Raw genomic sequence first — 22,799 nt, forward strand, 5'->3', positions numbered from 1 at the left:
TGTAAAAACCACATTCCATTATAGACATCCTTTCACTGAAAAGATATGTAGGTATGTATGTCCACATGCATGTAAAACAACATTCCAACACAGACATCCTTGCACTGAAAAGATCAATTGATTTGCTTCTTATTGCACGAATTGAAGCTATAGAATCAGTACAGTGACCTTCATCAACCATAATTGCCTCATCAAAAATTTATCATCCTGGTTGTCCGAGGAATAGATAAGGCAAAATGTAATAGGAAGCAAGAAGCGAGCATCAAGATAATGTCAAGCATGTAGACCACGGAAAACAACCTATTAGTTAGTTCACTCAAAAAGAATAACAACCGATTAGAATAACAACCTATTAGTTAGTTCACTCAAAAAAAAAAAAGAATCAGAAATAGTTGAAACCATGTCACAAATTGCATAAATCAGGAGGAACTAAACTTAAACTAATTTACTGTAATAATTCGCTTAGTTTCTAACACAATAATGTATTTTCAACAAGTTTCCTGCTCGTTTTCAGTAATGCTTCTGTAGAATGATTTTCAGTGTTTCCTTATATTAAAAAACTAGATAATTTTGTTTCACCAACATGAAAAGATCATCGATTTGTATAGAAAATCAATAATTGTTAAGAAAATTCGAAAAAAGGCTCACATCAAGCTATAAGTTCATGTACTCTCTCTCTCTCTCTCAAAAACCGGACTCGTCAACCTCCCCCTCCTCATAAAGAGAAAGTCGTGACTGATGATTCTTCTATTTAAATGTCCAATCTTCTATTTTGTCTAAGGGCATAGGCGCATAGCAGCCCATGGCTGGAGCCCACAAGAGTAATGGATTTGAGGAAGTCATTGTTACATCCAAAGCAATCCAAGAATGACTTCATGCATAGAGGAGGCAAGGCCCATTATGCAGCCCACAGGCTGCAGGATGGCAGCAAAGTGTTGTCCAGACCAAAGAGTTCCCGATGTCATCATATGGGCCAACACCGTGGACTCATCATCCAGCGAACATACTGTCGCAATTGATAAACATGCGGTGGTTGAATTCAAATGAAGGGCATTAGGAAGCAGCCACAAGAGAATTTACTTGTCACAGGTAACGGATCCAATTTCCTCAAAAAGAAATCCGTTAGGCACTTTAAGGCTGATCTGGTGCTTATCCCATCCAGCTTCTTCCAATTGTTTAAGAAAGTCGGCAAATCCAGCTTCCAAGTTCAGAAGGCTCTCCTCAAGCCAAGAGAACACATGATCTGGCAATCTTTCTTGTCTTCCATGAAGCCAATAGACTTGCCACAGGCTTTTCAAAACTGAGAGACCGGTAGCTCCCACCTAAACCACAATAGAATCAACCCAGTTAAGAGGTGCTCACCTCATTTAAAACATTAATCCATGATTACAACAATTGGCATCAGCAAGCAACCTTGAATGTAATTAAAAACTCAAGCCCTCTTGATCCACATTGGTTCACAAAGAGAATGTATTTTTCCTTCATGTACAACCTCAGAAGTGCCTTCACCTGTTCCAAACAGTTTATTAAGAGTGATCTTTCAAATTGAAAACTAAGGGAGCAGCTAATAAGTTTGCTACTGAACATAACTATCTGGGTTATTCAGGGTATCAGTTTGCAATATCCAGTCGCTTCTTGTGGGTTTAACTCACTTTAACTATTAGGGCCTATCATAGTTCTTACTTCTAATCTCATTTTCATGATTACCATTTCATTGATTCTTGGATGAGTTGAACTGAAAATTTTGGAAAAAATAGTTGAGAAACGAGCTAGAGGTTCTCAGGAACATGAAGATGAATGGCAACGCTGGGAACGTCTGCCAGGAAAAAAGAAAGTTTACATGAAAAAATAAGAAAATCATGAGTAACTAGTGGTTTTTCTCTTAAATTCTAGATGTCAGGTAGAGATCCATGAGATCCAGTTTGCCTCTCCGATTAATGTATGGAAGCATTTTTGATATATTTAATAGGCAACTATGAGTGCCCATGTTTTGACTGAGAATGTTTTACCTCTCCTGGATGGTTCTCTATCTTCACTTTAATATACAAGTTTCAGATATCTTAAAAAGAAGAATGGAGGGCAAAATGAAAACCAACCTATATCACGTAAAGGGTAACACCAGGGGAAAAGGAAAATTTTTTGATGCCACTAGACATCACCTTTGTGCTGTAGGATTCAGATCAGAAAATAATATCACACTCAAAAGAATCATACCATGTGGCTGGAGCCCTCCCTACCAATCATTCTCTCCAATGATACACCAAAAATGACTCGGGGCAGCAAAAATCTTTCCCAAGATAAAATGTTCTCTTCCTTGTTGCAATCAGCATACCCTATATCAACAAAAATAACTTTACGTGTGCTCAAAGGCTATAAAAATGACCACAAAATCACAAGGCAGTAAAATCTGCACCAGGAACTGTATGGAGTACAACATGTGATTTCACAAGAATCCGAGCACGCTTAAGGTTTATCTGACAAAAAAATCGAAGATAAACTAGTTATAATGCATATTGTTAAGCACATGTAACAAATAACTTCAACGGTAAGACTCATAAAATCAGTATAAATTACAAATTTTAAATGTTGTTAATGTATATTTTGCTATATAATCCCCCCCCCCCCCCCCCTCTCTCTCTCTCTCATGATTAAAGGTGCAACTTCATTGACAAATACAAGCTGCCACAGGAACCATACTACACGATAGGAGGCATACTGTATCAACTCGGTATGGTACAAGGGCTCGACAAATCCATGCATTGAAACATGGTATGTGTGCTGCGCTGACTCTGGTAGTGGGTACAATGTCTCAGCATGCGGGTGCACTGTAACTTACTGATAAGGCATGGGTATGGAGCTTGATATCAATGCTTAAAAGCTTGATTTCAAGTAAGCTTAAATTAAAAGATTTGAAGAGACACCCTTACCGTGTGAAACTTGAGAACTGACAGTGACTGGTAACGTAACCAAAGGTGCAGAAGGCGCACACTCAACCATACAAAAGCCAGCATGGAATATGATGATTGTACTCCCGTTGTATCCTGCATTATTCAATTACAGGAAAATATATTCAATTAAGAAATAATGTTCTAATTCAGCAAAGCAAAATGACAGACATAGAAAAAGCAACTTTAATTACACAAATACCATGACTAATACGCCAAGAGAAAGTCCTAGGAGCTGAGCTGCTACCTCCCAAACTTCCTCCTGCAACATTTGAAATCCATAAAAGGTTCTGGAAAGGAGCTAAAAAGTGAAAACATCATAAGTAGATCAGATAAGATATAAAACTAACATAGATAATTGAATATAAATCCTAGCAATCATGGTCAGAAAGTTTTTTTTTTTTTTATAAATTCCAAGCAATTATTAACAATAGCTAACAAACATACCCCAACTACCTTGGCCATGTTATGAATTATCCTTTACCATTCATGGTTATTGAAGTTATATCTTCAATTAATAGAAGCATTGAAGCTATATCTTCAATTAACAGAAGCATTGAAGCTATATCTTCAATTAACAGAAGCATTGAAGCTATATCTTCAATTAACAGAAGCATTGAAGTTATGTCTTCAATTAATAGAACCATTTGAAACCATGCTTTATGTCTCCAACTAGGTTTTCATAGACCAACCCAAGGATTTAAATACCGCTGGTTGGTATGGTACCACCGGCATCATATCGCTCTAACAGAAAAGCAGTACCGGCATGTGTTCGAGGCACAAGTACTCTCTTGAACCAGTCCTTGCCAATATTTCGGTCTAGACTGGTTGTGTTGTCACGCCCCCGACCCAAGATCGCGAGCCGGAGATTGTAGCAATCGCTGCACACTCGTAGGAAACTCTCCCACGAGCATGCAAGGCATCATCATGATATCAAAATCAAGCAATAGAAATAATTTAATTAATAATATACAATCTTTATTTTATTAACTAACTTAACTTACAATGTCTCACAATTCCAACATTAGTCTAAGGTAATACATCAATTTAAATAAATTCTAATTTAAGATAAACTTGTGCCACAGTTCCCCTAGTCACTCTCTCATATTGTAAAACTCCGGATTGAGCTAATTCTATGGATCTGTAAACAGTAAGAAATCGTATAATGAGCTAGACAGCCTAATAAGTAATGAATACCTTAACTAGACAATTCATATAATAACATAAAATATAAATACAAATTACGATGAATCAACATAAAGACAATCAATTCTGTTTCAAAACAAAAATCCATCGAATTCTGTAACTTTCAAATATCCGTATACATAATCATAAATCTGATTTGAAACAAATCATATTCAACTTAACAGCCTTTAACTACGGCCACACTTATACCCTGTGACTAGGCCAAAAATAGAATCACACTTATACCCTATGGAGTAGGCCGGAATATTGCACTTATATCCTGCGGAGTGGGCCGGAATACTGCACTTATAGCCTGCAGAGTGGGCCAGAGTACCACACTTATACCCTATGGAGTTGGCAAGAATTACCAATGCATAACCCCCAATTGGCAGGGTCTAGAACATAATCAGGCCGAGAGTTCCAAATCTGATGCACATCAAGGTTCTTTTTGTAAAATAATAAATATATCATAATCCAATCAAATATGCCTATATGATGTAAGAACAGTAAATATAACAATAATCCGAAAAATATTACTCCAATTTATATATCTATTTTTCATTCAAATCATCATATCATAAAATTCATAAATCACATATAAATCCATTAACAATTTATTCGATATAAAAATAATATTATATAAATGAAGAATCTAAAAAAGGCATATCATTGCTTACCTTGCAAATGCAATCCAATTAATAAATCTAATTAATCTTGAAAATTCTTCTTAGAGCCTAATATTCCAAAATTATACTTTTCATCAGAATTTTATTATAATTATTTTAAAAATAGAAATCCTAAATTCCAACATCCTTATAAGGCTGACTAAGCAGGAGTGCTCGACATCTGAGTCAGTCCGATCAAGATGATTTCATCGAATCATGCTCGGATTAGGGCACAGATGGTTCAACAGAGATCAAGAGTAATCAAATCTAACAGTGTTGGCAAGGACCAGCGTGGGGGCTGACACGCCGCCTAATGATTTCAGATCAGGATCTTTCACCAAGGTCAATTCAAAATTACTATGAAGAGTCCTTACTGGATCTAACTATCCTAGAGAGAGTAGAGAGAGAAAGTTCAGTAGAGAGAATCTAGAGAGAGAAAAGATGGGGAAGAGAGAGAATCTTAGTCTGATTTAACTAGGGGTCTGGGTTTGGTCGTTAATGGCATAGATCAATCTAGATTGTATTTGGCATGAGTCAAGAAACAGAAAGTATGGTAGAGAGAAAAAAGAGAGCTGGAGAGAAAAATCCAACAAGAGAGAAAAAAGAAAGAGAGCAGGGAGGAGAGAGGAGAAAGAAAGAAGAGAAAGACCCGCTCTTCTTCTCCAAAACAGGAGATCTGTCCCCCCTTCCTTCTCGACCGAACTCAAGAGAGGCTGCGGTGGCCAGCCCTAATGGTGATAGGAGACGGCGAGGTAGGCTTGGCTAACCTCGGCGGCGAACAAAGCCGGCAGCAAAAGAACATGGGCCGAACAGGCTCCTCTGTTTTGGGTCAAATCCCGACGATTTGCTGGCTCAAAGCCAAAGTAGTTCACAGCCGAAAGACCAAGAGAGGAAGAGAAGAGGACGAGGAATGCTTACCTTAGTCCCTGCGGGGTTCTAGCAGCTCCCTCTCTGACGACGAATCAAGGAAGACGGAGACCCGAATCGAAAGAAGAGGTGGGATTTGGTGGCTCGACCTCGGATGAACTTAGAGGAGGAGCTCTATAAATAGATTTCTCTCAGCCTTATTTGGAGGTCTCTGGATCGCGATGGACTTCCGATCTCATCGCGATCGGGGAGGAGTCCTCACCGCGATCGAAAGGGGAAAAGACTCCAGCTGGAGTCTTCCTCCCATCGGCCTTTGGGCTTGGCCGGTCAAGTGGACTAGGCCCAATCCATGGGGTTCCACATTCTCCCTGCTAAAAAAAAATTCGTCCACAAAATTTTTCTTTCTTGCACTTTCAAAAGCTTAGAGATACATAGTTCTAATATCATCCTCAAGTTTTCGATATTTCTACTTATCAATACAACTTTAACTTTAGTTCTTATCAGAAGAATAAGATCCAATACCTCCATATCAATTTTTGAGTTTTCAAGTTCACTTAAATAACAAATAATCACAATACATGATAATATTCCATGGTCAATCCTCTTGCACTTAATTTTGATCCAAATCTAACTAATTATAACTTGATTTATAGATTGCCCAACCTTCCATCATGTATCAAACCTCAAATAAATTTCATCATAATTCCATAGTAACCTTTTCATTCATAATCACAAGGCTTAATAGAAAATCTTAAAAATAGCTTACAATGCAATTGACATAGATGTACATCCCAATATTCCTAGTGTCTACCTACCTACACTCATATTATGTAAGATTCTTTGTCTTAGATTTTATCCACTTATGCTCTGGTACTATAAAAATTGTCACGCCCCGACCCGAGATCACGAGCCGAGGGTCGCGGCAACTGCCGCATACTTATAGGGAACTCTCCCACAAGCATGCAAGGTATCTCATCATGAAATCAAAATCAGGCGGCGAAAATAATTTAATTAATAATATGCAATCTTTATTTCTGTAACTAACTTAACATACAATATCTTACAATTCCAACATTAGTTTAAGATAATACATCAATTTAAATAAATTCTAATCTAAGATAACTTATGCCACAGTTCTTCTAATCACTCTTCCCTATTGTAAAACTCCGGATCGAGCTAATTCTTTGGATCTATAAAAATAGTAAGAAATCGTATAATCAGCTAGACAATCCAGTAAGTAATGAATACCTTAACTAGACAATTCATTTAATAACATAAAATATAAATACAAATTACGATGAATCAGCATAAAGATATAATCAATTCCGTTTCAAAATACAAATCCATTGAAATCTGTATCTTTTAAATATCCGTATACATAATCATAAATCTGATCTGAAACAAATCACATTCAACTCAACAGCTTTTAACTACAACCACACTTATACCCTGTGGCTAGGCCAAAAATAGAACCACACTTATATCCTGCAGAGTAGGCCGAAATACCACACTTATACCCTACGGAGTGGGCCAGAATACTGCACTTATACCGTGCGAAGTTGATCAGAATTACCAATGCATAACCCCCAATTGGCAGGGTCTAGAATATAGTCAGGCCGAGAGTTCCAAATCTGATGCACATCAAAGTTCTTTTTGTAAAATAATAAATATATCATAATCCAATTAAATATGCCTATATGATGTAAGAACAGTAAATATAACAATAGTCCGAAAAATATTACTCTAATTTACATATCTATTTTGCATTCAAATCATCTCGTAAAATTCATAAATCACATAAAAATTCATTAACAATTTATTTGATATAAAAAAATATTATATAAATGAAGAAATTAGAAAAGGGAAATCATTACTTACCTTGCAAATGCAATCCAACTAATAAATCTAATTAATTTCGAAAATCCTTCTCAGAGCCTAATATTCCAAAATTATACTTTTCATCAGAATTTCATCATAATTATTTTAAAAATAGAAATCCTAAATTCCAACATCCTCATAGGGATGACTAAGCAGGAATGTCTGACATCCGGATCGGTTCGATCAAGATGATTTTATCAAATCATGCTCGGATTAGGACACAGATGGTTCAACAGAGATTGGAGGTGATCAAATCTAATAGTATTGGCAAGGACTAACGTGGGGTTGACACGCCATCCAACGACTCCAGATCAGGATCTTTCACCAAGATCAATTCAAAATTACTATGAAGAGTCTTTACTAGATCTTCCATCCTAGAGAGTATAGAGAGAGTTTAACAGAGAGAATCTAGAGAGAGAAAAGATGGGGAAGAGAGAGAATCTTAGTTCGACTCAACCAGGGGTCTGGGTTTGGTCATCAATGGCATAGATCAATCTAGATCATATTTGGCATGAGTCAAGAGAGAGAAAAGAGAGTAGGAGAGAGAAAATCTAATAAGAGAGAGAAAAGAGAAAGAGAGAGCAGGGAGGAGAGAGGAGAAAGAAAGAAGAGAGAGACCTGCTCTTCTTCTTATCCAAAAAAAGGGGATCCATTCCCCCTTCTCACCAAACTCAAGGGAGGCCGCGATGGCCAACCCCAATGGTGGCAGGAGACGGCGAGGTAGGCTCGGCTAACCCCGGCGGCCGGCAGCGGCGAACAAGGCCGGTGGCGAGAGAACATGGGTCGAACAGGCTCCTCTGTTTTGGGTCAAATCTCGGCGATTTGCCGGCTCAAAGCCAAGGTAGTTCACGGCCGAAAGACTAAGAGAGGAAGAGAAGAGGACGAGGAATGCTTAACTTAGTCCCCGCGGGGTTCTAGCAGCTCCCTCTTCGGTGACGAATCAAGGAAGATGGAGACCCGAATCGAAAGAAGAGGTGGGATTTGGTGGCTCAATTTCGGATGAACTTAGAGGAGGAGCTCTATAAATAGATCTCCTGGCCTTATTCGGAGGTCTCTGGATCGCGATGGACTTCCGATCCCATCGCGATCGAGGAGGAGTCCTAACCACGATTGGAAGGGGAGAAGAAGACTCCAGCTGGAGTCTTCCTCCCATTGGCCTTTGGGCTGGGTCGGTCAAGTGGACCAGGCCCAATCCATGGGGTTTCACATGTGTATTGGCAGATGCCAACCATATTGGTTGCATGCTGGTTTGCATTTTTTTGTTGATATTGACTACCTTGACCTGTCCCAACCATACAACCACTGTATCAAAACCAGTATGAGGCTTGATACTGATATTTAAACCCTTTTATCTACTCCTCTTCCCAATACTAAGCCAGAAACCAAGCCTCACTTACTGTTAAGATCTCTTTGTTTCGTTATTTCGATGTACATCATCTTACTTTTTCTCGTTCAGCTCACCCTTGTATCTCTGCATCACATGTATAACATCTAACTTTTCTCCATTCTTACCACTAATTGATGCAATTCCTACATATGCTCCAGTATAGTCATCTCTTAGCATTTCTTTGTTCCACCACATTTATCCTCAAATTTATTCTCAAATCATATATGGCTCTAGATAATTAAAAACATTAACGAGATGCATGAATGCGTAAACGAATCTCAGATTAAAATCAAGACGAAAACAGAATGAGATCAATTTCTAACTTAAAAGTCCATGACAGAAACCCACAGACTGAAAATTTTGGCATCTCAGCACATTAAGTTATTTAAGAGAAGAAAAGTCTTTTATCTCTGCCAAATTTGTCCCTGTTACATGAGAACAGCTCCTATAATCCATAACAGAAGTTACTGTCCATTCTAAGCTTGTCTTATAGAGAAATTTGATGCAATAAGAAATGAGAAAAAAGACATTACTAAAACCAGTCATGTTCAAATATTTCTCTATTATTTCATGAGGATTCATAAAGTCAAGCCAATTAAATAGAACACTTGTTGGTTTGATATCTAACAAACATATCAAACTATTTTATATGCATAATTGTGTTCATTTACTTTGATTACCTTTGCGGCAACCTCTCCAAGGTTTGCAGACATGGCAAAATGATTTTGGATAACACGAAATGAAGGGTCTTTGAGCCCTCTTGCTATAGCCTGCTTAAAAAACCAAGTGTCTTTAGAAAACTATTGCATCAAAAATATGAACTTTAGGTAAGTCAAGCTCAAGTTTTTACTATATTCAAAATGCATGATCTGTAAGCAGAGCATCAAATATTGTCAACAAAATGATTGATACATCAAACCAGTAACAACACTTCCTCTGATGGAGAGAAATGTTTAATTATTAATGTCTTCTACTTAATAAACTCGCACTATTTTCATAATGCCTAAAGAATCTGGGGGTTGTATGGCTCTCAGGTTTTACTAAAAATAGGTTTCTACAAAACATAAAATAAATGATTTTTACCAAAATGCTCATTTAGTTGCTTTTACAAAACTTGTTTAGTAGAATCAGCATGTCATAAGACCTGAAAAATGAGTTCTATGAAAATATAACACCCCCCCCCCCAATTTATAAAAACTATTTCACAAAAAAAACAGAATTTTATAGTAATCTGTTTTGAAAAAACTCACAGATACCAAACAACTTTGTAGAGTGCAATATACAATACATACAGCTACATTAAGTTCATTTAGTGGTTCTTTGGTGTGTCCTTGAAACTTGTCAGCTAACCACTTAACCTCAAAAGCTTAAGCCAATAGAGAATAGTTCAACGATGTATATCAGGCTGAACATCCTTGCCCCATGTGGCCCCGTCTGTGCATGCGGGGGGTAAGCAAATCAAGATAATAATTGGAACAACTCAAGATGACAACTTGGTGAATTAAATAAATAACTAACTTGGGGGGCATTTGATCTCATGATCTCCAGCAAATGGAGCTCTAGTACCATGTTGACTAACCACTTGGCTGAAAAAGTTTAAGCTAACAGGGAATGGGTCTATAGTGCATATCAAGCTTATTAATACTGTACATGTACTGGCTTTATCAGCCTAAAAATCACAGAAAACTCCTCTTTCGCTATTACAATAATATTACTTTTAACAGGTTACAGCATTTGGAGTTGTTAGATCCCAAAAGATATCAGTGGTCAAGCAGTAAATCATGTTGTAAATAGTTTCCTAAATTAGGCAATAAGAAGTTAGGGAAGTCCACGAAATTGACAGCGAATTTACTCTCAGAAAAGTTCCCTCATCTTTAAATACCTTTGCAAGATTCCCTAAGGATGCAAGTGGGAGGAAATATGCTGGATAAAGTTGTGTGCTGAGCTCAAAGATGCTGCATGGTGGATTAATCATTGCAGTCACATTAATTTAATGAAAATTATGTCAATTTGTGGACAAGGTGCTTTGAGAAACCTTCCAGCGCTTCCAATGATATCTGCATACATCCGCCATTGCTTTGGGTCATCATCAAAAAGACTCCCAAAACGCCCACCTAATAGACACATATTTCTTAGCTAGAGCAAATGATTTTATACTTTTCTCTAATGATTCTTAATGATTTCCTTTACCAACAAATAGACGTCCAATAGCTCCCAGGCCATCCTTTGACACCCATCTGGCAAAAGGCCAAAATAAATACATTAGTGCTCATTGAATTTGTTAAAACTTGAATCTTTACATAATTATTAACTTCTAGCTATAATATAGATGTCTCCAACCAAAGATCATCAAACACTACCAGCTTTTTAATGGGAAACTGACTTAGTAATAATAATCAAGGGACCCAATGTTATACCAATTATTCAATTAGATTAAAACAGAGTACCAAGCATCTTTTCCATATACTACTGCAGGCCTCATTTTTCCAGAAAACAAAATCTTGATCCATCATGATTAAATCATATTTAGATTCTGGAAAAAAAAATTAAGGGCATTTTTAGTGTTGCTTCTGTTTTATAGAAGGAAAAGCTAGAAGCTAGATTTTCTAATATCTCCAAAAAAGCTCTTTTTTCTTCTTGCAGAAGCACTTTTCAGATAATGTTACCAAACACATTTTTTTAAAGAAATGCTTTTTTGCTTTAAAAGTCACAAAAGCACTTTTTTTAAAGCAGGGCCAAAGAAACCCTAAAAGAAACAGCATAACACTCCAAGAGCACAATACAATAGATTGACATAATGATAGATGCGATTCAACAAATAGCAACAAGTAGACCAACACAATCTAACAAACACAACTAAAATAGAGAAATACGAAATGATATTTAGAATCAGTGATTGGGACAATGACATAACCTGGAGTTACTTAGATGTACAGACTATGCAACATGTAGCAAAGGAACTGAGAATACAAACTTAAACAGTCTACCAACAAATTAATTTTAAGACAGAACTAGGAACATTACTTTATAGCAGCAGCAGCAGCAGCAGCACTAGTTCCTGCAGAAGAGCCTACACCAACAGCCTGATGCAATCTTCATATATAGCAGTCAGTTTGAATTATTTTATGAATATGATCTTGGGGGCAATAAACAAATTGATTATCTCTCTTTCAAACATTGAGTATCATCTTAAAATTAGATCAAGCAACACATTTTGGCTAGCAAAATTGGAATAGAGGTTATGCAATTTTAAACAAAGCATGGATAATAATGGAGCCACTGAAACATCATAAATACAGCCTCTATACATATTTAACTACATGAGCCCGCATAACTATTAGGAACACTTTATATACTCTTTAGCCAATCCACAGTTCATGATGGAACTTCCTCATCCAACTTAAAACTATCCATGCTTCTAGAATCTCTGATAACTCTTTTTGGTGACAAATTCACCACCATGACTACTTAAGATGGCATGACATGTCATTAAAATGATTTACACCCATACTCGGACACTGCTTGAATGCTGAAATATACTTGAAAACTCACTAAGATTAATTGACTTCTCCATTTGAGGCTTTGCATTTCAATAGAGGAAAAATAATTCCGGAGCAAATGAACAACTCATAATGATGAGATACCTTCAAAAGACTAGACGTTACCAATGTGTGACAGACCCATCCTGTTACATTTGTAGGGAACTGCAAAAGCATGTAATCCAGATAATCCTCTGAGACTGATCCTGGCAGGTTTTTCAAATGGGATACATTAACACTGAAGTTCCTCTAGAGATATTTTTTAGAAGTATATATGCAAACTGATGACAGCATAGGATACAATGACAAAAACATCAAAAAACGTATGTATCATTTGTAGGGAACTACAATAGCATGTACTCCAGATAATCTTCTGAGACTAATCTTGGAGGATTACTCAGATGGGATACCTTAACACAGATACTCCTCTTGAGATATTTTCTTACAAGTATACATGCAAATTGATAATTAGCAGAGGATACGGTGAGAAAATCATCAAAATCATCAAGTAAAAAATACCATGTTAATCATGTAAGCACTATCAATTAATCACAACTGGATGCTTGATTTTTTTCAAAAGCAATTATGACTCCATTTCAGCCACAAAATATAATATTGAAGAGCAATTGCTTTTCATGATTTTCTTGTATTCGCATCACTTTGTCAGGCAGTGGCATTGCAGGAGGTCCATTACATTCCACAACAAATCAGTGGCCAAACAGACATTTCCCGATCATGGCATGTTGCTTTCAGCATATAGGAATGGCATTTATATACTATATCAACTTTTATCAGGAGATAGCCAAAAACAGTTCATGGTGAAATCCTCGAAGTAGGTAATGTGTTGAGGAGATGATATCATTAAAATCTAAAAGTCCAAAATTCAAATTGAAGTGTAAAGTTTACTAAATTTTATGAGTGCTGATTCTGATTTCATGTTTGCCATGTAAGGGTGGGGGAAGCGGGTTCCTATCCCTCTCGTGAAGATCAATTTAATGATGCACTTCGCCATACAAATGGTTGCATATCAAAGTATGAGTTTCATGCTCTACTAACCCATTCAAGTAGGCCAACTAGCATGCTAAACCATCTTATATATCTCCATAGAGGCGAATTAATTAAGAACATGAATTCCAACAGATGTCAGCAAAAGATTCATATCCGAGAAGGAAATTTGATAAAAGAGAGTGTTCCTATATTTACCTGGAAACCCTGCAGGTAATATAAAATTCTTGAAGATGTCGGGAATCCAAGATAAGTCGGAGAAGCGTTCTTCTTCTATCATTATATTCATCAACGATTGGCGCCCCTTCCAGTAAGTTTGTAGTTCTGAGTTAACATCTAACACGTATCTGTCAAATGCAGAAGCAAAACAAAGAAAAAAAAGAACCTCAAATACATAATAATGTGATTACAGAACCATACTAGTGCGTGCGTGCGTGCGTGTGTGTGGGGAAGGAGGGAGGAAGGGAGGGGAGGAGGGGGATGGGGGTAAGATAGAGATGGAGAGAGAGAGAGAGAGAGAGAGAGAGAGAGAGAGAGAGTCTGCTATGGATCCTTAGATGTGTTTTCCGCAATTGCTAAGGGGTTTGTTATTCCCCCTCGTAGTTTCTATTCTCTCTGTGTCCCTTTTCTTTCCCTCCTTCCTTGTTGAATTTCCGGTCCATAGCATGTACTCCGCTCTCCCTCATATCCACTGGCAAGTCCAGCAAATACCGTCTTCAGGTACCCACCTCTTAGCCGTGCCGTCTCGGCGTCTCTCCACAAGTACTTGGCGCGGCTCTCTGCAACAATGGGAGTAAAGAGAAACAACAAAAGATTTTCCTTTTGCCACGCCATTTTAAGCAAAAACAAAGGAGCTAGGATTTGAATTAGAAATCATGTAGCAGAGAACAGGTGGAGGCTCACCTGGGTCGCGGTGGGATCCCATGGCCTCGGTTGCTTCGACCAATGTCATTATCATCGTCGTCGGGGACTTCTGATTCGAGAGAGAAGAGTGGACGCAGAGGCCGGTGTGGACGGCGGCTGCGAAGATGTTGCAGAGGGAGAGGAGCGAACGAGACAGTGGATGGATATGGAGACGGAGATGGAGGGGGAGATGTTGGGAAGGAGCAGCAGCGGCTACTGTATTTATACGGGAAACAGCAACGCAGAAGCGGCATATTCGCATGCCCCCTCGCCTGATCCAGCCCTTCGGCAAGGTGGGAAAGAGTTGGACTCCCCTCCAATCGTGTGACGGACGAAAAGATGGGAGCCGGATGCGGCTGTGGCTAGGATTTAGTGTTTAGGAGCTGAGATTTAGAGATTCAGAGATTCGAGGTTGAGGATTTAGGGATTAGAATTTAGAAGTTTAGTATTTTAGAGTTTAGAATTTATAATCTAAAACATAAAATTTTAAACTATTAAAGTTTAGAATTTAGGATTTAGAATTTAGGATTTAGAGTTTTAGAGCTGAGAATTTAAGATTTTAAAATTTATTATTTAGAATTTAGAATTTAGAATTTAAAATTTAAGATTTAAAATTTAGAATTAGAGTTTTTAAAATTTAGAATTTAGAAATTAGAATTTAGAGGTTCAGGAGTTTAAGGTTTAGGAGTTAGAATTCAGAATTTAGAGTTTATCAGATTTGGGGATTAAGATTTAGGATTTAGGATTTAGGATATAGTGTAATATCCCAAAAAAAGAAAAAAAACTGTTAGGCTCGTGGGCCGGCCCGAATAGGCCAGGGCCATGGTCGACCCATGCTTGGCCGTGGGGGAGACGGGGAAGAAGACCCCGACTGGGAGTCTTCTTCCTCCCCCGAATCCGGCGGGATCGAGGACTCCCATGGGGCGATCCGAGTTCGATTCGAACTCTAGGATCGCGCCTATAAATCTCCCCTCCCCCTCCTCTGATTTCCTCCACCCAAGCCGCCGAGAATCGCCAAGATTGAAGCCTTCTTCTCCGAGCTTCTTCCTCCTGGATTTCTCGCCGGAAACGCCGCCGGAATGTCGTCGGACTGAGGTGAGCGTCGCTTGCTTTCCTCTTCTTCTTTTTCTATGTCTATACGTTGTCCTTTCTTGGGTTTGAGCCGGAGCACCTGATTCGGCTTCTTCCTCCGAGTTCCGCCGCCGCCGCCGTGAGATCCGCCGCTTGACCGCCGGACTGAACCACCCTTGGCCGAGATCCGTTCCCTCCGTAGACTCGCCGACGAGCTCTCCTTCTCCTTGTTCTTTTATTCTTAGAATCTTTATTTCGAACCCAACCGAGATTGTTCTCGGTCTTCCTCCCCGCCGGCCCCCGCAGCGGCTGCCGGCCGCCTCTGCGCTCGGGTGGCAGGAGGTCGACGGCCAGTCGCCACCCAGGTCCGGCCACCGCCGGAGCTCCCTTCCTCTTTCCTCTCTCCCCTCTTTCCTCCTTCCTCCCTGTTTTCTTAGCGGGATGAAGAACAACCCTGTTACCCATAGTGGGCCGTAATGGGCCATGAGCATTAATATGGGCCCTATTCACATATGGACCCACTTCAACCACTTTGGGCTCTATTGGGCCCTTCTATTGTGGGCCCAACTTGGATTCAGTTCAATCATCTTGGGCTCTTCTATTGTGGGCCCAATTTAGGCCCCGTTCAGCCATGTTTGGCCGTTTACTCATTTGGACCGTGTCGGGTCATTTACCCCTTTGGGCCTTGTTGGGCTGTTTATCTATTTCGGCCGAGTTGGGTCGTATTCATTCACCTATTGTGGGCCCGTTCACCCATTATGGGCCTGTTCATCCGTCGTGGGCCCATTCATTCAGATCGACCTAGGTCAAATATCTCTTTTCCGATTTTCGTCAAACTGGACTAAATAGGCCAAACCTTTGATTGGATCCAACTAAGTAGATCAAACCGAAAAGTTCAATAAGCTTTAGATTGTGTTTCTCTCACTACAGGATCTTCTCTCTCTACAGAATTTGCTCCCTTTATGGGACTTTCTCTCTCTACTTGACTCGTGGACTAGATACATTGATTAATGCCTCTATGAGGGACCGAACCCAGACCTCTGATTGAATCCGGACTAAGATTCTCTCTCCTCTCCTTGATTTAATTCTTGAGATTCTCTCTCTTCTTCCTCTGCAGCCAACTGATCAGTAGGTGCATTGGGCTGCTGCTGCCGCTGAGCAACATTCCTCAGTACCTCCAAGGCTTCAGCAACTTTTGCTTTCAGAGCCTGAGGAGACTCCAACAAATGCAGGACTCAGTCTGGTCCATCTCCAGAAGCATCCCTGTCACTTTGGCTGCATAATCATGTTCCAGTTGCTCCACAAGGGGATACAGACCTTCGCCAAGCATCTAAAGAGGCAGAACAATTAATCGGTCAATCACTTCGCTAAAGGATATTGGGCATAAACAATCTAGTGAGGCCGCATGCAAGATGAACTTCAAAGAAAATATTCTGACAGCATATTATTGTCAATATTAAAAAAAACATGTTCAATCTATTTGACCACCTCTCTCATATTCATCTTTAACTAATATTATTTCTTCCATGCTCTATCCCAATAAACACACTTGGATTATCAATTAGTTTCAAATATTCCACTCTTCAAAAGGGAACTTGCATGTCTCATCTTCAGTTTTCGGAACTGCACTTGCATGTCTCACTACGCTCCTAAATAATCGACAAAGGAGAGAAAAACTATATGTACTGCATAATTGTAGCACACTTGTGATCACCTCTCCCAAAATCAAGGTTTTTAAAATTGTTAATCTCAGCCATCTCGGTGCATGGCCAAAACTGAGCTGAGACTGAGATGACTGAGATCTCAGCTTATGTTGCTTGGAAAGGTTGGGTTCCAAATTGGAAACCTCCAAGATATCCCAATATTGTAAATTTCAGCAATATTCTTCAAAAATTTCTAGTTGAATCCCAAAAGGATCTCTTTTTCTGAAAAAGTAAATATGCCACTTGAAACTTCAACTAGCTTCAACCATTATTTGCACCTATTCTTCCATCAGATTTTTTCGGCTAAATGACTACCACATCTCCTGTCAAAGCTTCTACTATCATCCTCTCATGCTTTGTTTTCTTTCCCTCCTCCATTAGCACCCACTTGTATCCAACATTCATACTAAGGTCGGCGAAACCGGTACCGGGCACCGTATCGGTTCTCTGGTTGCACGTGTGGGCAATGTCAGGCCTATCTTGATGAAGACAGCATGCAGACTGTGGGAGAGAGAAAAAGAGAGAGAGAATGGGGAGAGGGAAGGAGGCTGGTGAAGGGTGGCGAACGCCGGCAGAGACCAGCCGCGGTCTTGCTTCCCGCGGCCTCCGCCTGCCCTCCAATGGCCCCCGCCCTCTCCCTTCGTCCCCCGCTCGCTCTCTTTCTTTCTCCTCCGGCTCCGGCAACAGGTTTCGTTTTCGTTGCCGGAACCATATCGGTGAGCCATAAGTACAGACTGTCCGATTCGGAATGGTGCCACCGACCCTGATTCATACACTTAAGAATGATCAGGTTTGCAAATTCAAGATCCACATTTTTTTAAATCAATAAAGAAAGCACAAAAGAAATCAAAATGGTGAGAATTTCTATAATTTCTAGTTGATATCTGGGATCAAGTACTTGAAACCATTCTCTTAATAAGTTCCATGAACCACTTCAATTGAATTGGGAATTAATTGTTTCCCATCTTCTCTTTAGAGAAAAACTTGCTTCTGTGGCGCCAATCTACATCTGATGAAGTCTGCAGGAAAGTAGAATAATATTGAGGGAGACATGGATGTACCTATCATGAATTTCATTCAAGTGCCAAGTCTTATCTCAAAGCGATATGGCTTTGTTCTAGTAACAGAGCGAGCAACAACCTTCATGTGAAAAATAAAGCGGTCAAAGTAGAATATGTGACGAAATTATGGAGCTATTATAGGAATTAGTATATTGACTTACATTTTTAATTCATGAGAATTAAAAATATATAAAAAATCCATCTAAGATATATCAAGGGTATTTATGGTATTATGTGGTCAGTGATCTTGGATCTCCATACCATACCAAACAAGTTATTCATGGATATCCGGGGATTTTTAATCACTGGACCATGGCCTACCAAACACATTGATCTTAGATCACCGAAGATCAAATCACCCTGGCATTCGGATCACCGGGGATCTTAGATCATCGTGGTGATCCTGTTGGGGTTACCCAACGCCCTCTTAAAGGCTTGCGCCACATCCATCTAGAACATGAAGTGACCCACTACCCCGGTTTGCGTAACCATTCTCAAAAGACCTATTAGTCCAGCCAACCGAAATTGAAGGGTGATGGCCTTTGAGGGACAACGCTAACCATCAAACCTACAGGCTCCTAACTCGCTCCATCCCTGAGAAGTAGTCCATCCTTTTTTGATGAGCTACAATTTCTATCTCCGCTTCTTGCCGTAGGCTCCTACTGGCTAACGAATAGAAATTCATCTCGTTTTCCCTAATTGAATAAACAGAGCATTTGCTCCTTTTTCGTTGATATGCAACTTTGAACTTCTCTCAATAGATGGCACTAGTATAGGAGCCCTCATTCATTATGGATGTTAGAAGGTGTGAATGGTTGAAAAAGCTGTCTTGCATATATGATCTGAATTAGAACTGGATCCTTGAATTTATGATCTGATACTATAGCCATGCTCATCATACTTTCTAGATTGCGGAGATGAATAAAGTAATGCTAGGCATGCAGACGATGACTACACAATTTTTTTGTCAAGTTTTGAATTCTAATCAGACTGAAGATTTTTACATAGCTTGCTTCATGCATGATGAATTTTCCTCTGCTTAAAAAGAAAATTTACAAGAACTGCCCATTTTTTTTATTAACTCAGCAAATCGAAAGTGCTTTCTAAAATTGATCCATCATTAAAATGTTCAGACCTTTTTTTCCCCTTCAATCCTAGCCGAGACACTCTCAAATTATGCTTAAATATATGAAGATGAGTGCATATTTTTTTTGCATTAATATAAATTTTACATGAATGTGAATTTTAATATACATATGAATTTTATATTAGCATGTTGTTGAAATAGAAGAATTAGAGAAGAGAATTGTATTTTTGCCTATCTATTGTAATGTACAGAAGCAATCTTTATATAGACTAGGAGGCCGACTAAGTTTGGTACAATCAATCACAAATCAATCAAAGTGAAGCTTGGTAAGGCCAACTAAGTTTGGCACAATCAATCACAGTTCAAATTAATCATATGATTTTTAACATTCCCCCCTCAAACTCAAGGTGGTAAAGTGACACCAACTTGAGTTTGAAAACAAAAGATTGCAAGATGCCATGAGGATGAGCTTTGGTGAAGATGTTCGCAACAAAAATAGATCTTAGAGAGAAGACAACTGAAGCTCAACGATGTTCGTAGACGAAAGCACCATAAAAGAATAGTAAGAAACATCGAACTGAATGACGAAGGAGCCAGGGGCAGCAAATAAAATCGGAGATTGAGGATTGGGACAATGCCATGCAGTTGTATGCCTCCATGATCGAGAGCGAGATCCTGCCTGCCAAATTTACATGTTCAATTTCTGACGGTACGGTTTGACGCACCGCTGCTGGAGTTTGGAACGAGATCGCGCCTGCCAAATTTACTTGCCAATCTTCTGACGGTACAGTTTGATGCGCCGCAGCTGAGGTTTGGAACGAGATCGTGCTTGCCAAATTTATCCGTCAAATTTCTAACGATACAGTTTGACACGCCGATGCTGGGGTTTGGAATAAGATCGCGCCTGCCAAATTTATCCATCAAGCTTCTGACGGTACGGTTTGACGCGCCGCTGCTGGGATTTGGAACGAAATCACGCCTGCCAAATTTACCCACCAAGCTTTTGACAGTACGGTTTGACACGCCGCTCTGGAGGTTTGAAACGAGAGGGTCACCGACATGGAGGAATAGGAGCACTGGAAGCAGGTGCTCAGGGAGCTTAATTTCCTCAACAGGAGCGTTAGAAGCGGGTGCTCAGAAAGCTTAACTTCCTCAATAGGAGCACTGAAAGCAGGTGCTCAGGGAGCGTAACTCCCTCATCTCAGGAGTACCGGAAGCGGATGCTCAGGTTTTGGCATCATCTTTTGCCTTGGCTGCGGTTTCTAGCTTCTGTTTCTATTTTAAAGATTTCTAGCTTCTAGCTTCTAGGTTTCGGCATCATCCAATTCGAGGTCTCTTGCTCTGATACCATGTTGAAATGGAAAAATTAAAAAAGAGAATTGTATTTCTACTTATCTATTGCAATGTAGAGGAGTAACCTTTATATAGACTAGGAGGCTGACAAAGTTTACTAAGGCCGACTAAATTTGGTGCAATCCATCATAAATTAATCAAAGTGAAATTTAGTAAGGCCGACTAAGTTTAGCACGAGCAATCACAGCTCTAATCAATCACAGTTCTAATCAATCATATGATTTTAACACATGCAATGCATATCAACATATTCATAAGGTTGGGGGCAAAAGCACCAAAAGCTATAAAACAAATCCAATATTAATAATAATAATAACAATAACAATAACAACAACAATAATAATGACAATAATAATAATAATCTGGATTTATAAAATTAAAAAAATAAGGTAGACTACCTCTGAAAAAATATTTAAAAATTATTGGGGATTAACATTTATGATTCCTTGGAACTTCCTCTTCGCCTATTATTTTCCCATGCAAAATTGTCACCAACTACATTAATATTGTTTCTTTTCTGTCTTTCGTGTTCAGTTTTTCTCCTTCCTCGTCAATACAATTTTTGAGCTGAACCTTTTTTCACGTAAATTCCTTTTCGGGTGTCAAATGCTATGAAAGCGTTGAGGCCCTAGTCAGTCTGAAGTAGGGAAGGGAAAAGTAGGTAACAGGAGTGAGAGAGAGCCGCGTTAATAGTCGTGCGGTCTTGGGGGGTTTTCCTCAAACGGGTGTTGGGTGGTTCTGATGGTCGACAGTAGGGCTAACGGGAGGGAGACGGGGAGGCCCGGGGGGTTGGGGCACCAGCCCCTGGGGGCCGACTCGAAGGGCGTATCATGGGCGGCGGTGGCTAGGGGCCCGGCGAACCAAGGTCGATGGACACGCCACCAGATTTCGGAGGGGGAGCTGGGAGCTCTGAAGTCCTGCTTCACGGAAGTTCTGGAGATCCCGAAGGAGAGGTTAGAGAAGACAAGGAAGGAGTGGAGGAGTACCTCTGTTTTTATGCAGAGTGTGGGGCGGAAGGTTCCGGCGGAGTGGGTCGGGCGTGAGCTGAGAAGGATGGGGAACCTGGACTATAATATCGAGGGTGTCACAATGGCCGACGACGTCCTGGCGGTCCGCTTCGCCTGTGAGGAGGTTCGGGAGGCCATGCTGGTGAGGGGGCCATGTTTAGTGGCTGGACAGCTTCTCACGATGGAACGGTGGAAGCCAAACTTCATCATCGGCTCCGGTGGTCCTGGACGGGTGGTAGCTTGGCTCCGTCTCCCACGGTTGCCGTTGGATTTCTGGGCTAAGGAGACTTTGATCCAGATTGCAGCGACGGCGGGGAGACCTTTGGCCTTGGACGCAGCCACCGATCAAGGGAGGAAGAGGGGGTTTGCACGGGTTAAAGTGGAGCTTGACATAAGAGCTCCTCTAAAGCCGGGAATATTCATGAAGGGAGCTAAGGAGGGATTAGAGAGGAAGATATGGCAGGAGTTTGTGTACGAGAACTTACCTGCCTACTGTTACAGGTGCGGCCGAATCGGTCATGAGGAGGCGGCCTGTGAGTTCTCTTCCCCGGCGACGGGTGGAATGGAGGCTGGAACTGGTAGCAATGCTCGATGTCCAGACACTGGGAAGACGTCAAGGGAAGCGGGAGATCCTCTGATCTACGGCCCTTGGCTTTCTATGAGCTGGAACGAGGGCATCGGAGCTCCGAAAGGGGGAAAGGGAAGACGATGCAGACAGGGGCTAGCACCAGTGTGGGCTCGGCTCCGGCGACGTCTGCGGTGAGTCCGTGTGAGGGAGATGGGGGGCCGCGGCTGCCCGTTTCACCGCAGGATTTGGAAGGTTGGCAAAAGCCAACCAAGGTGGCCAGACGGCAGTCGCCGGAGAAGCTAGCTCAAGGCGGCTCGTCCGTGGAGATGGACGGAGGCCTGAGTCAACCAGGTGAGCTGGGTGAACCCAGCAGTGACTCGGCGAGGGGACTCGGTGGGGGGACTCGGCCGCCCTCGTTGGGCCAGGTGGACCTGGGAAAGGCTGGGCCGGGCTCAAGTCCGCTCAAAAGGGCCCGGAGTCCGCCTAAGGCCCACCGGGCGCTGCCAACGCGTGGGCCGAATCCGGCAGCCGGGACGCCTCCTGTGACCGGCCCGAATGCTGCACCGAGACGGGAT

General features: G+C 40.5%; 2 protein-coding genes across 3 annotated transcripts; both read right to left on the reverse strand.

Moving 5' to 3' along the window:
• Positions 1-520: 520 nt before the first annotated feature.
• LOC103696729 (protein root UVB sensitive 5) lies at positions 521-15,330 on the reverse strand. 2 transcript variants are annotated; one of them, XM_008778436.4, is made up of 15 exons: positions 14,375-15,330; positions 14,200-14,250; positions 13,670-13,818; positions 12,593-12,672; positions 11,952-12,010; positions 11,118-11,164; positions 10,963-11,041; positions 10,810-10,882; positions 9,608-9,697; positions 3,148-3,207; positions 2,928-3,041; positions 2,414-2,474; positions 2,215-2,333; positions 1,414-1,509; positions 521-1,322 (listed from the first exon to the last, which is right to left on the reverse strand). In XM_008778436.4, the coding sequence occupies exons 1-15, from the start codon at positions 14,626-14,628 to the stop codon at positions 1,077-1,079; spliced, it is 1,578 nt and encodes a 525-aa protein (XP_008776658.2). In that variant the 5' UTR covers positions 14,629-15,330; the 3' UTR covers positions 521-1,076. The 2 variants fall into 2 exon arrangements, with proteins under 2 accessions (XP_008776658.2, XP_008776657.2); XM_008778435.4 differs by having other exon boundaries at positions 12,572-12,672.
• Positions 15,331-16,545: 1,215 nt separating this feature from the next.
• LOC108510729 (polyadenylate-binding protein 8) lies at positions 16,546-18,273 on the reverse strand (the record flags this gene model as incomplete). Its single annotated transcript, XM_017840507.3, is given in 2 exon segments — positions 16,546-16,682; positions 16,685-18,273. Coding segments are annotated over 2 exon segments (228 nt in total), but the record flags the coding sequence as incomplete, so codon positions are not given.
• Positions 18,274-22,799: the final 4,526 nt, after the last annotated feature.

The sequence above is a fragment of the Phoenix dactylifera genome, unplaced genomic scaffold (assembly GCF_009389715.1).
Source record: "Phoenix dactylifera cultivar Barhee BC4 unplaced genomic scaffold, palm_55x_up_171113_PBpolish2nd_filt_p 001048F, whole genome shotgun sequence".
NCBI lineage: Eukaryota > Viridiplantae > Streptophyta > Magnoliopsida > Arecales > Arecaceae > Phoenix > Phoenix dactylifera.

What these genes read in the sequence shown, in the direction of transcription:
- LOC103696729 (XM_008778435.4), bottom strand. Translation starts at nt 14,628, where the DNA reads ATGCCGCTTCTGCGTTGCTGTTTCCCGTATAAATACAGTAGCCGCTGC. An exon ending in TATTGGACGTCTATTTGTTG is followed by an intron (nt 11,042 to 11,117) that starts GTAAAGGAAATC and finishes TGTGTCTATTAG; the next exon opens with GTGGGCGTTTTGGGAGTCTT. An exon ending in AGTTTTTAATTACATTCAAG is followed by an intron (nt 1,323 to 1,413) that starts GTTGCTTGCTGA and finishes ATTGTGGTTTAG; the next exon opens with GTGGGAGCTACCGGTCTCTC.